This window comes from Fistularia commersonii, chromosome 6, assembly GCF_037954325.1.
Source record: "Fistularia commersonii isolate RoL2024-O1a breed Wild chromosome 6, RoL_Fcom_v1.0, whole genome shotgun sequence".
In the NCBI taxonomy this organism is placed as follows: domain Eukaryota; kingdom Metazoa; phylum Chordata; class Actinopteri; order Syngnathiformes; family Fistulariidae; genus Fistularia; species Fistularia commersonii.
The window spans coordinates 12,011,977-12,026,434 of NC_141289.1; the positions used below are offsets into that span (position 1 = coordinate 12,011,977).

A 14,458-nucleotide genomic window follows, 5' to 3' on the forward strand; every position below is an offset into this window, starting at 1 on the left:
ATCATTGTTGAACTTTGATGCGAGGTAACGTATGATGTGTAAAACTAGTCCCTTATTTTGAAAAGGTCTTCCAGAGTCTCTTTCACACTAAGGCTGGCTTACTCCCACCCTCTCTCTCTTTCTCTCTCTCTCTCTCTCTCTCTTTCTCTCTCTCCTGGTAAAGTCAGTAGTGGGCCTGCGGGGGAAGGGAGGGGAATAAAACCCTTTTGCTTTAGGTTTGCTTTCTCCGAGGTGTCGCACGACGCACACACGTGGAGGAGCGGGCAGAAGGTGCGCCTCAGCGGAAATGTTTTTTTTTTAAAAAAAAGGTAAAGAAGAAGAAACCACGCGGATTTTTGACGTCATTTCGGGACTATCCATGACTGGGGATGCTGGATGAGACAACGTGAGCACCGGGAACGGGAGCATTTGTTCGTGAAGTTTTGTTTTTTGGTTGTTGCTTTTTTTGACCCGGAAAGAACGGAAGCGTCCGGCCGGGAAGGTCCGGAGCGCACCGGGATTACGCGCCATGGAAACCCCGCGGAGATGGAGCCGAACACGGGCAGTTCGACTCCGGCTGTTGAGAAACTCGCTGCTCCTATGTTTATTCTCAGGTGAGGCATTTCATTTCATTTTATTTAATTTTAAAAGTAGTTTTTCCATTTAAAATCGCGGAAAATGATAATAATAATAACTGCGACGCAGGGCGAAGCCATCGTCAGGAGACCCGCGTTTGGGAACATAGGTGCCACCAGAACAATAGTAATGATATATCCCCCCCCCCCCCCCGGTAAATGTAAAAAAAAATCAAACATGAATTTACGTGTGTGTGTGTGTGTGTGTGTGTGTGTGTGTGTGTGTGTGTTAAAGGGGTGGGGAGTGAAGAACATAGTGCCATTGTCTCCCAGTGTGTGGAGAGACAGCAGTCGGAGGACCACCCAGGAGGAGCGCACCAGAAGTCTGCTGACAGGACCTCCAGCATTTACGTGGAAATATCTCCCCATTTAAGCAGGGCCAGGGTGTTGAGTGAAATAGCCAGTATGCTCTTGAGCCTGTGGGCCCTCATTAAAAAAAAAACGCGTTGGAACCTTAAAGCTTCACCTTAGAATCCAGCACTGAAAGAAATGCAGGTCACAGGATGCTACCCCCTTTATATTACATTTTAATCTAAATTGCTTGATAGAAAAGGTTCAAATTAAAAGGAATATAATGGAAATCTTACCTGCTTCATGCTAAGTGTCACTGCCTGTTCGTGGCAAGGTGACAGTATGTGTCAGTGTCCCAAATTGTCACATTGAGTGCTCATAATGGCACTTTTGAGGATGAACTATCACCCTGCAGCTGTTAGAATTATAATTGTTCTGTGTCATCCCTCTACCAAAGCGGATGATTTTGGGGTCACCTTTAGGTCGAAGGGTCGCGTTCTGACCCTAGGATCGGGACTGGCGTGGGGATATCACTGACAAACCTCCAAAATCAGACTCGCACAAGGAGTAAAGAGATATGAAAGTCACTAACAGTCCATGCAAATGTTTCACAAGGTGAATTTAATACTACTTAAAAGTTTCTGGTGTCGCTGATCGTGCAGCATTCAAGGCCTCCTCTCCTTCTACCTGCATGTAAACCAAAGCCTGGGAATGTGCATGTGTGCCTTCGGGCGCACTCAGTCCGAGTGACTGCTGAGAGAGAGCAGATCCTCAAGAAAGACTCACACACACATGCAGAGTTTTTTTTTTTTTTTGTGCTGTCCTCCGTTACAAGTGGGCGCCTCAGATGGTCGGGGGAAAAGCCTCACACACGGGCTCATGTGCCTTCGGGATAAGAGACGCGACGCTGTCAATGGACCAGATCTGGTAGACATGGAAGTTTTGGTCGAATGGAGCAAAGGACAACGAATGGCATCAATCACAAACACCAAAGCATTATGCAGCTCCCTCGTCCTGCCTCTAGCAGGAAAAAGCACATCAGATGTTTCACTGGATCATGAATTATTTGTGCTAGACAGTCCCTCAATTCAACTAGATTTGACCTGGGCGCAACCGCGTCTGTGTTCGCGTGCTCAGAATATTCAGATTGACTGTTGTTGTCTTTGTGGCTCACAGCCATGTGCGTCTCCCACACTTTACGTGCCAAGGAACCTAAAGTATTGCGCAGCTCTGCTTTACTGCTCGTGAAAACGCTCCAGACTGACAAATAACCAAAGCCCTAATACCCTAATAGATATATTTAAAATTAATGTAATTGTTTTTCCAATGTCCCCTTGCCAGGAGGAACCTAGATGTGCATATATCTGCTATGTACAAGAAAGTGCATCTGAATGTTATTTTGAATATTCTATTTATTTCTCCCAAGAAGCTTCTTCGATATCGTTTGACAGGTCATAAGGAGTCGACTGCGTCTGTATTGTTTGCTGAACTTTTAACTGATTTTATAGAAATCGAAAATGTTGCTTGGGGGGCTTTCTGGTTATCATATACTTTTTTATTTTTTGTGTAAATAAGGGAAAGTTTACAGTTTTCCACATGAGAGCAGCTCCCTCACTTAATGGTTTTCTTTCGTGGCGCTTCCTTCATTTGAAACTACACAATTCAATACTTTGTTTTGTTAAATCAGAGATTTTTTTTCTTCTGTAGCCTCAGAACCTCATGATCATCAAAGCGTGTATTCAACATATACAACTTTTCCTGTGTAGACTAAAGCACTCTGTCCTGCTCTCCATGAATTCCCTATCCTTTTCATTTAGAAATTGAAGAAAACATTATTCAAAAAAAGAACAAAAACACTGACGTTTTTCTGGAGTCTCAATTTAAAAAAATGTAAAAAATAAATGATAAAAAAAAACAATCATTGAAATAAAGCCCAAGTAGATCATATTAAATGTTGAATGAGGTGAAACTCCAGCTCTTAACAGATACGACACCCGTCTTATCAATGTGTTTGTGTGTGCATGTGTATGTGTTGCAGGCGGCAGCGAGGCCCAATGTGAAGGCTGTTTGGAGTACTGCTGTGACGGCTCGCCCCATTTCTGCTGCTCCTACTACGCCTACGTTGGGGACGTCCTCTCGTGAGTTACCTGCACGGACGCAACATGCAAGCTACCGAAGTACCGAAGTGCATTGAGTAACATTTGTTAGATGTAGAGAGTAATAAAGCAGGTGTGCGTGCGTGTGTGTGCATGTGCGTGTGCGCACGTGCGTTCAGGGCTTTGTGAAGTAGGAAATGACTTTTGGAGATCTTGTTGACATGCCACCCTTTTGGCACTAAAACTAGGCTGCATCCTCCGCGGCCGCATCTCACCTTTTGTTGGCTCTGAAAAACCACCCTAATGAAATCCAATCCTTTTGCAATAAAGCAGCTTCAAGCAGTGATAGATCAAGCGGCAAGTGTGAAGTAACCATTTTTTTGGACGGGTTTTCTGTGCCAGGATCTCTGATTCGCTTCCGTCTTTCTGATTATTTATTAGTTCATAATAAATTATTGTAAGTAATTGATGCATGTTGCAATGCAAGCATTTTCTGATGACTTCCAATCAATAGCAACAAGCTGTTGAACTTATGTGGTAAGATGTGGCTCAATGATGCTGCTCCAAATTACAGAAGGGTTACTGAATTTGTAGTTCCGCGGGGAACTAAATGGAAAATTATAGTCTGAAAATTTTGCCCAATCCCTTTTGACCACCTGCAGATTCTTTGAGTTTTGGCATTTTACAACATCTGTTTTCCAGTTTGAGGGTACCTGATGATTGAAAGAGAGACAGAGTTGACGACGCACCAGCTGTCTTTAACGTGCCACATGAAACCTTTTTAGAGGATGTCACCTTTGACCTCAGCCCGAGTTGATTCAGCACAGCTGCTTCACACTTTTGCCATGGTCTTGGTCTTCTCTCTGCTCAAACTTAAAGCCCTGGATGAAATGTTTTTAAAAGACTGCAGATATCAGATCTCAGGGAAGTCAGTATTTTGAGTGGAAAATTCTCAAGGCACAGATTGGTGTGGAAATTAAGGATTTAACTAGTTCCAATTTAATAGGTTTAATTATTTAATCATACTAAATCAAATTATCAAAAAGGTAGTGAATCTATAACAAATGAAAAAATAGATAAAAACCAGAAATAGCACAAAAATCAACCTATATACATATATGTATCTTGACCTTACTTTTGACTTTACTCAGCAGGGGAATCACTGATTTTGTCATTTAAGATTCTCTATTATTTTTGGTAAATCAATGATTTGGTTCTCTATTTAAAATAATCGATGATGGCTCCTAATTTGGCGATTTGATTCAATTTACTTTACTCTTCTATCCATTTTAATATTTTTTATCAGCAGTGTCTTCTGCTCTTGGATGAAGATTTGAGCTCAACATAGCTGACTAACGCTGTGTGCAAAAATGTAAAATCTGTGAATGAGTGTTTTTTTTTTTTCTTTCACACCATTTCCTTAATTTTGCCAGTGAACATGACACACACAGACATGAATTACCCAGCTGAGTAACATCAGAAGCTCTAGTTTATCTCCATGGAGGCAAGTATTGGTGCAGCGCCTGTTTAAGACAGCTTCCTCTCACATTTGGCTCATACTTTTTGTGTGTGAGTGTGTGCGTGTGTGCCTTTGTTGATCTGCGTGTGTGTGTGTGTGTTGCAGGGGCACCGCCATCTCCGGTATTGTCTTTGGCGTAGTGTTTCTGATGGGTGCTGTGGCAGCCCTGTTTCTGTGTGTATGTATGTGCATGAAGAATGGACGGGGCACGCGGGTTGGCGCTTTCAGTTCCTCCTACATCAACACTGTAACCCAGGGCTACCCTGGTGAGTCTCCACACACACACACGCACACGCATCCACACATATTCAACTGGAAAGTGATGTAATGGTAGCAAAAAAGATTGACAAAACTGAACAAGTGAACTCGGTAAAATTTAAGAAACAGGCAAATATAATGCCCATGTTTGACATTTAACCTTTTCTAGAGGCCAAAATATGAGAAGTGTTCCTACATTACTTTTTTTAAAGGGGGAGTAATTATAGAATACATGACTCTGTGGTCTGTCTCACTCATTATATGCAGTGAAACCTCATCTTTCCACCACCAACAAAACAAGAGGGGAGGGGTGGATAAATCTGGAGTGATCTGGCACTGCCTCCACCTCAGCCCGGAGCGTTATCCCTCAACAAAAAGAACCGCTTCCTTTCAAAATTCAAAATCTGAACATCTTTGGTTAAACGTGGCCTCTTTTCAGAAACATTATACAAACCGTCTGCTGTGATTGGTCAGTGGTATGCCTGCCATCGATTTTTTTGTTTTTTTGTTTCTCTGTTGCACAATTATGCAGATTTAATGCAGCGCTAAAAAGCGAATCATAACCGGGGTGTCATGTCTCTAATGTGAGAAATTCGGGAGACGATAAGTGTTGATCATATAGGATTCAATATGATTCATCAATTAGATAATCATGACCATAATGATTTTTTTTTAATTTTTTGGTTTAATTACACGTCACTAATTTTCAAAATGATTACAATGTAAGATGCAAACTGTGTCGTATGTCTACGAGAACCAAACAAAACTGTTTCCAAAATCCTGTAGCACCACTTGATTAATACAAAATCTCAACGAAATCATGACCTTTCTCCAGCACATAAATGACATGACACCAAAAATGCAACATGTATATATTATTGTTATCAGCATCACCCGCAGAATTAAACGAGTGGAAACACAATTTTAATTTCATTGCTTTCCAATGCCGACTAATATTAATTTAACTGGTTTTTACCACCTTCAGATTAAGTTTTCCCTCTATTGGTTGGGCATTATTGTTTGGATTGTCTGCTCTCAGTGACGCCCTCTGACACTGAGAATGCAGCCAATTCTCTCAGGTGCTCATCATTTATTCATCGCCTTTCATTCTTCTTGGTGTATCGTCTTCATCCAACACTGAGCTGGTGCTCGTAGTTCTGCAGCTCACGATCGGGTTTCATAAACGCGACACTCGGGCTGACAGAAAACCGAAGTGAATGCACCGCGACTGGATGGAAATGATCAGCTGCGTCTGAACCTGAAATATGAGACACCGATGCTACTTAATGTTGGGGTTGTGTGATGTCACGTATTCTTTTATTAATAAAATGACTTTGTTGACAGACAGTGTTTTTTATTACCTGTCACTTTAATGCATAAAAATAACCCAAAGCAGAAGTGATTGAAGGAAAAGTAACAAGCAAATAACTTTTGAGAGAAAAAAAAATCAACTGTTCACTTAATCATTGTATTCACTGTAAAATTTCTCCTTTTTTTTTTCCATATAGAAAATTATTCGGAGAAATGATTGCTCTGTTTCCTTCCTAAATATGAAGTATTGTGGTGTTTACAGTGTGATTGGGGTAAGCAGGGGAGGAAATTGCTACTGGCAAGGCGGCTGAAAATTTAATCAAATTAATCTATGTATAAATTTAAATGACCAAAACAAACAGCAAAGCTCGTGTGACCTCATGTAACGTGGAGAAATTTCTTGGTCGTTGCTTAGCGATCAGTGTCGAGGCTTAGCCACCAGAGGGAGGAACTGTCCCATTAAATCTGTTCACACAGCAGGTGTGACTCAGAAGGGGTTAGTTAATTTAGACACATGATAGACAAGAGGATTTTACAATTGTTGAGTGAGAGATAAGACTTTTGAGCCACCTGGCCTTATACACCTTTTTTCTTTTTTTGTCTCTTGCGCTTAGGTCCTCCGCCTCCATACACCTTCGACTGTGAGATGTACCCTCCCCCCCTGCACCCGCCACCTTACACGCCATCTCAGCCTCAGCCTGCCAACTACTCCCCCCCTCCTCCTTACCCGGGCTGTACACGGAAATGAGCCTAAGCTTCGCAGATCATCCTCTGGTCAGCCGGTGCGAACCTGAGACTGGCCTGGGTTTCTATACCCGGATCCTTTTGTTCCACCTCAGGGATGTTAGTATTGACCGGTGATTTCGGGGGTCCGAGGGGGAGGCCCCTCGGTGGGACATAAAGACAGCCAACGTTCCTGGATTTGAACGCCTCTATGCGGCACGGTTGCCGCTGCACCTGCATGAAGTCATGAGGACATAAAGGCGAATGATCTCACAAGATGTGGGGGAAGACGTTGAAGAACTCGCTAACCTGTTCGGGGAGCTGTCGGCGTCCCAGACAGCCCACAGCTGTGCCTTTTTTTTTTTTCTCCCCCAGTTAATAACCAATATCTTTATCTGTCGCCGGCTGTGTGCTTCAAAGGCACCGTGCCGCTTTGATGAAGATGAAGACCACTTTTTTTAAGCGTGTAGGGGAGTGATGTTTCGCTGGAAGAGAGAAGTCTTTCTAGGACACAGCCCTGACTCTGCATTTATGGAAAGTAATCATTTTTTCACATTTTGATTTATATCAGCGATGTGGTTGCAGGCTGATTGTGATGGAAGCTCAGGTGTGGACCTGTCTTATGGATACAAATACTTGAAAAAGACTGATGTGGAGACCGGTTTTGTGTGTCTTTACTCAAACAAAGGTGAAGGGAAACTGGGGGGCGGGGGGATCATGTGTTCGGCTGAAACGGAGTGGATTGTGACAAATTTTGGATCACAGTTGTGAGACATTCATTGTATGAATGGGTTAATACATGTAAAAGTGAACTGTGCTCACGTTGCTGACAGATGGGTGATGAATAAAAGGAAAATTAAAAAAAAACAGTGTTTTTTTTTGTTGTTTTTTTCTTCCACATCACAGCAAGAAAGTTCTTGGTTGGATTCCAACAGGGGGTCTTTCTGTGTGGAATCTCCAAGTTCTATGTCTGTGTGGCTTTCCTCCAACAGTTCAAAAACATGCAGGAGGTTCATGGGAGACCCTGAATTGCCCAGACGTGTGACAGAGAGTAAACAGCCGTATGTCTATGAGGTGATGTGATAGACCCGTGAACTCCCGCCTATCACCCAATGACAGCTGAGATAGGCTGTAGCCCTCTGGCTCCCTGTATACAGGATAAGCTGTATAGATAATGAATGGTTTGATCCTCAAAAAGAGCCTCTGTGAGCTGTTCCAGGATATCCCCACATTTGATGAGCAGGTGAAATCTGTCAATTATGTTGGTCTAAAATCTTTGTTATCTGTTAATTACATTGAGTTTTGATAGAGACCAAAGTAAAAGATACTGAAGGTGACGGCTCCTATTTGACAAGGGAGTTTCACACAGCATTGTAACATTTTATTTTTCTTCACTATCTTGGATAGTGTCTCTCTTTCAGTGGTGAGATGCGTATGAAATTAAAATTAAAAACATTTAAGATGTCTCCAATACAGTTTTCAATAGATTGGAAACTCAGATGATTCGTTTCCACGTGAATTCAGGATGTACCAATTTTATTATTTGAAGATGACGTTATAAGAGCATTGATAAATACAAAGTACAATATATATCTTGCGCCTTCGGAACACATCAGGTTTTCGGGTTCCGATGATAACAAGCCATAAGACACTTACCTCCTTGCTCTTAAACAAATTCGCATCACCTGAGTGTGCACGAAAGGTGTGTCGGTCCTCCTGTTTACTTTAGTCTCACCTCTCGGCGCGCAAACACGCGTGCGCGAACACCCGCCGCGGTCAGGTGACCCGGCGCAGAGCAGCTGTGCGCCTTCGCCGGAGCTTCTCGTCAGACAGCGGGAGTTGTCGGAGCGGAGAGCACGTAGTTTTTCCCCCAGCCGACCCCTCGACGCCAAACTGTTCGGCGGGTTGTGAGAGCGTTGCGTCAGCGAAACACCATGGGAGAGCGAGTCGCTTTACTGCTGCTGGTTGCGGCGGGGGCTTTGGCTGTTGAGGTAAGAAAATAGGGATATAAATAAATCCGGGGCGAGGACTGTTGTATATTCCACCATATTGCCGCGGTCTGTTAGGATCAAACTAGCTCCCGTTAGCGACCGGAAGGGAACCGACCCGCTGTTCGTTGAGCTTTGCGGCCGAGGAGAACTGTTGAGTTTTCTGCTGAAAGTTACCCCTGATATTTAGAAAATGTGTAATTTGGACGTTACCGGAGCTCCCCTCTTGTCTTTGGATCACATTTATTATAACCCGCGAATGTAATCAACCACAACTCTAATACATGGCTTATGCGCTTACGGTGAAGGGTCTAACCGGAAGTGGCACTCTAATCTCTCCAATTTGACATCATTGGGAAAACTCGATTTTTCCATTTCGGAGATAAGTATAACACAATGAAGCGTATTGTAAAACACGGGATCCGGGAGAGGAGGGCGGGTGATGATGGTTTTGTTTCTTTTGTGTTTTATATCCCTAAAGCATTCGCTCTAGAATACACATAAAACCAATTGCAATTTAAATCCCAGCGCCCCAATGATCAGCGATTCAGTCCCCAGGCTACGTCTCCTTTTTACATCTTTGCTAACCATTGTTTTGGGACTAACAAGAACGATAGTTCGTTTTTGCTTTCCTCCTAATAGGTTAAATATTAAGTGTCCTAATTCCACTCGTCATCTTAAGAGGACAAGTTTAATAAAAAGAAATAGGCGCTGTAATCATATTTCTTAAAAACGTCGACGTAGTAGCCGTATGTCCTTATTCTTTGTCGTTAAAAGCAGTCACTTAAGGTGAGCGTATTGTTCCTTTTCCGTATCCCAAGGGCTCATTTTAAGGGAGTGGGCGTGTTTGGGGAGATGAAAGTGAGTAAATGCGGCGGTTTTGTTCGCCCGGGTTGAACGTTTGATGCCGAAAAAGTCCGCGGTGTAAGGAACACGCGAAAGCCGACAGACGATCCCCTCTTTTTTTTTTAATACCGACAATAATGTTCCGTCCGTCTCCAACGGAGAAGTAAGATGGCGGCGGTGCACTGCAGCACTTACGCAGGGAATCAAGAAAACGGGGAAGCTAAGAGGAGATCGGACCGTGAGCGTTGCGGCTGGGTCTATTTTCCTTTTGTCCCCGCCAGTCTGGGGAGTTTTCGTGTGACCCCACCGCACATCTATTTCCATCGGTCCTCCAGAATGGAGCCAGCTTCACAGGAACCGCTGCTCCATCCATTTTTTTTGTACAGCTGCCACTGCCAGGAATGTTGCTTTGTCAGTGCGCACTGCAATAAAAGAGACATCAACCCTAGCATGCAATTTATTCAACCACAAAATGTATTTTAACTGTTCACACTGATTCCGTTTCAGAGACTCTATTCTCATGAGCCGTCGGCCTTTCAAGACGTGTCCTTTCCTTTAAAAGTCCCTGAAACTGAACTTCCTCCTTTACTGATCCACAAACATGCCCCCTGAAGAAATCCCTGCAGAAGTTAAACATCATTTCTAAACCTGGAGTTTTTTTAATCTAGAACTTCCCCTTTGTCATGTGTTCACTGGAGGGATGAGGTTATGCATCTGATGTGACTGTTTGTTTTTTTTTTTTTCTTTAGCAGTGTGTCCTTTTGAGCGCAATCACTCATTCATGTAACCACATTGTTTCAGATGAGACCAGCAGCAGCGGCTGCCTGTAGCAATAAACGCCGACGCTAAATGATGTGACTCATGATTGAACGGTTGTGCACAACAATTGCTGTCACTTAGCTTCCTTTTATTTGGCTCATCTCTGGTCAACATTCAAGTTCTCTAACTCCCCTGCCCTGTCTCTAGCATATAATCGGTTCACTTGGACTGAATGGTTTGGCTGCTCATCAAGCAAAGCAACAGCTTTGTTCATAATCCTTTGCTTACATTTAAATCAAGCCTATCTTATTTTTACCCTGTGAGTCCTGTGAATCTCAGGGGTAGAAGTAATGAAATTGAAAAGAGGAGTTCTAGATAATGCACTTAAAAGTTCTTTGTACTTCTGCTTGTTTGCTTTCATGAGAATGCCATGCAAACACACACTTCTAAACACAGATTTGTGGAGATACTTTTCCTGACAGGCCCGCCCTGTACATGTAGCCTGCAATCGTGTGGAGCGTGGGAGTTAGATGCCAGCCTTTGTGCATGTGAAAATCCTGGGGAAATGACCCTTGGAAAGGCACAGGCAGCCTGTTTGTGTGCATACTGCAGTCTTTCAGCCCAGGGCAGACCAGCCCTCTCCTCTTATTAGTGAGCCTTAATGCCATTATGCCTGTTGGCACAGCCAATGTTTTTCTCTGGCACCTTCTCTGCTGCTCATGCTGCAGTTTCCCTTCTTTTAAAGGAGAATGACATCCAACATTAAACTACTTCTTTATTGTATTCACTTTTCCCTGCCTGGCCTGTACTTGCACCTCACTCAGTAATTTAAATTTTCTCAATTATTTTTTGACAGCCCCCACAGAGAGGATCTAAAGTTTGTGTTCAAATCAGAGCTTTCAGTATGTGTCCAGCAAGAGCAAATGGAGTGTCATTTGCCAAGAAACGTCTCTGTAGAATTTGTAATTTTTGCTTTTAATCAATCTCAATTAACCCTATGCCCACAGAAAAATGTGTTTTTAGTTCCTAATGATATTTGACATGGAGGGTCCATATTGACATCCATACAGATGTTTTTTGTGGCTGCAAGTACATAGCCTAAAATTTCATAACTTGCAGTCAATAATTTATTTGTGAATTATTGATAGATTAATTATAGATCATTAATCATAGATTAATTAATTATTTTTTAAGGAACAATAGAGCAACATTATTTTCTTTATTTGTGGAAGGGTTGACAGCTGATGTAAAACAGATGGCAAGACTTCAGTTTGTGCTTTTAATCTGTGTTAATAAATCCAATATCAGGCTGTCAAAGTGCCTTGAACTGCCCGGCCTCCCTTTAATTTTATCCAAATAATTTGCAGTTACCCCATGGTGGGACTAATGAAGGGTTATTCTACACTGAACATTAACTGGCATAATGCATGCATGTGTTTTAAGAAGAAATGAAATAGAGGATAAGTCTTCCCCTTTAACCATTATATCTCCGCATTAGCTTGTCATATTCTCTGTCCCTGTCTTTGTTTTACTTAACTACTGATATGTTATTTCTTGATGTTTTCTTCATCATGTCACATGCCTGGGTTTGTCTTCGGTTTTATGTACATATAGTCTCTACTCTGGCTTCTCTTGATTCCCAATTTCATTGCTTCAGTATAAGCAGTTTGCTGTTAAAAAAATGCATTCAGAATATGCCCTCTGTTAGCTGTGTCAACAACAACCATGACACTGCAGCACATCCAATGTTCCCCTTCATCCCCCTTTCTCTATCCTGAAGAAAAGAATTCCTGACCTTTTGTTGCTGTTGTTTCTGTTGTCATGGTCCCTGGACAGTGTGGCATTCACTGTCATTGGGAGCTGCCCAACCACCGATTAAACTATTACGTTGAAATGTCACGTTTCGTCTTCAAAACCTGTTATGATTCTCACTTACGCTAATTGCGGTTTAATAGCACACTGCTGAGCTCAAATGCCTGCCTTGTTGTGCAGCACAACGCCGTCTCTCTGTTAGACAGAGAAATAAAACAGGGAATTGATTAGATCTGACGTGGATTTCTCTACATGTGAGTATGGACCAAGTCTTTATTTGTGATGCATATTGTTTTGTAGGAGGCTTCCCCAGAACATATGCACATAGGAGGGCGCCTGCTTGAAATATTGTTTTAAGAGGTCATCCAACCCTTTGCACAACACCTTGACAGACAGCCTTTTTGCAGAGCCTGTTAGCATCTTAGACACAACTGTATGTGCCAATCACAGCTGTTAAAACCAATGATTGTGATTCCATCACAAGTGCTGGGGTCCGTTACTGAGCCCTCCAAGGAATGTGTTGCACCTTGGTTTGCCTAAAATACACAGGAAGTTTGTTTTTTTACAGAAGCCATGGCAATTTGTTTCAAGCAGTGGAAGCACAAAAAGGAAGTCATAGGCGGAAATAGGCCGGCATCCGTTCTAGCCGGAGAATAAACAGACCCAGTCATTTCAAATTACTTTGATATACACACAGGAGTTTGTGAATCTATCAGGGAATTTTTTTGCCAACAATGACAATAAATTGACTGAACTATCTGAACTTTGTTGGTATAGCACATGACTTGTGGCAGATAAATCCACAGGTTAAAAGGGTCAGCTGGAGACTGAATGAAATTTGTTATCAGCAACAGTGGAACAAATCTCAAAGGAAAATTATCAAATCAACAAGTTAATGCGGGCCAATGGGTCTGCTAATCAAAAGCTCCCACTAGAATTTAACATTGTGGTTCCGCTTAACTGTGGAAAAGATACATCTGGTGGAAACCAGGTGCGAGTCTCCTTACAGTCGAGTCGACAATCTATGGTTCTGTTTGGGAGTTTAGATGTTGTTTATATTGATTGAGATCCTGATGCATAGTATGGTGTTTCTGTGGGCCTGATGGTAGTTTGAAATGTACTTAATGTATACTGGCCACCATAGCATTGCAAACGGTCCACTACAAAAAACATAATTTTTAAGTGCGAGCCAAATACACTTAATAAACAGATGCAAGTGCCATGTCATTTGTCATGTCACTGCTTGGAAGCTCTTTCCATATGGAGGCATTAGCAGCGTGCCCATTAGCAACTGCCAAGTGAGTAACTTTTTCGGACGTTAGTTGAAGCTCTGCTGCTTTTAACGTTGCATCTTCATCTTCACTGATGCAGTGAGTCACGATCAAGGCTACTTAGCCTCTGTTTCTGTGAGTGTTTGTGACGGACCTTCACATTGAAGTATAACTGAGTGTGATGATAATCCCAGGGCTAATGGAATCTGGTTGTAGTCAAGAATTTGTTCACATAGACTGATGATTTATGGAGTATCTACATATCTAAGTATGTCATGTTATATGGTTTTAATTCAATCTTGTGATGGTATTGTGTACATTGTCACAAGATATGACATTGCGTTCGGAGGTGTTCAGTTGAGTGATGTTGCCAGTTCAAGTGAATTGCCTCCATGTGGGAGGCCAGACTTGAGTAATTGCGAACTAAAGACAGACCACTGTCACAAGAGGAGAACCCAGCAGAGGTCCAGCCCTCACCTTTTGTCTGTGCAAGAGTACTGACATTTAGATTGGGCTGATAGAAAAGCTGCTATCAAGTGGTTTCGTATATTCAGTCTTCTGCATTGAAACTGAAAGCCATACGGAGCACTTGTTTGAAATGCATGCAGACAGATAGGGGGTGTTCTCTGTTTGGATTCTGCTTGGAGATCTTTCATTATCTTCTTGACTTCCCTTTCATCATCCCCTCTTCCTGTTTAATGTATGAATCAACTTTCTGTCAGAAGGCTGAGCTTTTCATGCCTTCACTAACCTCTGCTGGCACTAGATATATGTGAAATGACCACAGTCATCTTGGCCAGCAATTTGGCAAGTCTCAGAAAGTGCAGGCAAATAGCCAATTTCAGATTTTTTGGTAAAAATTTATTTCCAAGAGTTTCCTTTTGGCACAATAGCTTCTTTCAGCCAGTTTTTAAGTAATCTTATAGTTGTTAATTTCCTTCGATTATGCAGGTAATTTGTTAAACAATCC

The 14,458-nt window shown here is 42.3% G+C and overlaps 2 protein-coding genes across 3 annotated transcripts in view; both read left to right on the forward strand.

The window, feature by feature from the left end:
• The first annotated feature begins 271 nt into the window (after positions 1-271).
• Positions 272-7,656, forward strand: cyyr1 (cysteine/tyrosine-rich 1). Its single transcript, XM_086147481.1, has 4 exons — positions 272-593; positions 2,944-3,043; positions 4,626-4,786; positions 6,704-7,656. Exons 1-4 carry the CDS (start codon positions 509-511, stop codon positions 6,835-6,837), a joined length of 480 nt encoding a protein of 159 aa, XP_086003607.1. The 5' UTR covers positions 272-508; the 3' UTR covers positions 6,838-7,656.
• Positions 7,657-8,586: 930 nt separating this feature from the next.
• Positions 8,587-14,458, forward strand: part of appa (amyloid beta (A4) precursor protein a) — a 36,073-nt gene continuing 30,201 nt past the window's right edge. The window contains exon 1 of one of the 2 annotated variants that reach the window (XM_086148108.1): positions 8,587-8,803. In XM_086148108.1, the coding sequence (XP_086004234.1) occupies positions 8,747-8,803 (57 nt within the window). In that variant the 5' untranslated portion in view covers positions 8,587-8,746. The remainder of the gene's footprint in view (positions 8,804-14,458) is intronic. The other variant, XM_086148107.1, reaches the window with a different exon arrangement.

Bases quoted from the DNA above. Each gene is read 5' to 3' on its own strand.
- cyyr1 (XM_086147481.1), top strand. From the start codon at position 509: ATGGAAACCCCGCGGAGATGGAGCCGAACACGGGCAGTTCGACTCCGG. The intron at 594-2,943 runs GTGAGGCATTTC...TATGTGTTGCAG, and splicing joins GCTCCTATGTTTATTCTCAG to GCGGCAGCGAGGCCCAATGT. The intron at 3,044-4,625 runs GTGAGTTACCTG...TGTGTGTTGCAG, and splicing joins TACGTTGGGGACGTCCTCTC to GGGCACCGCCATCTCCGGTA.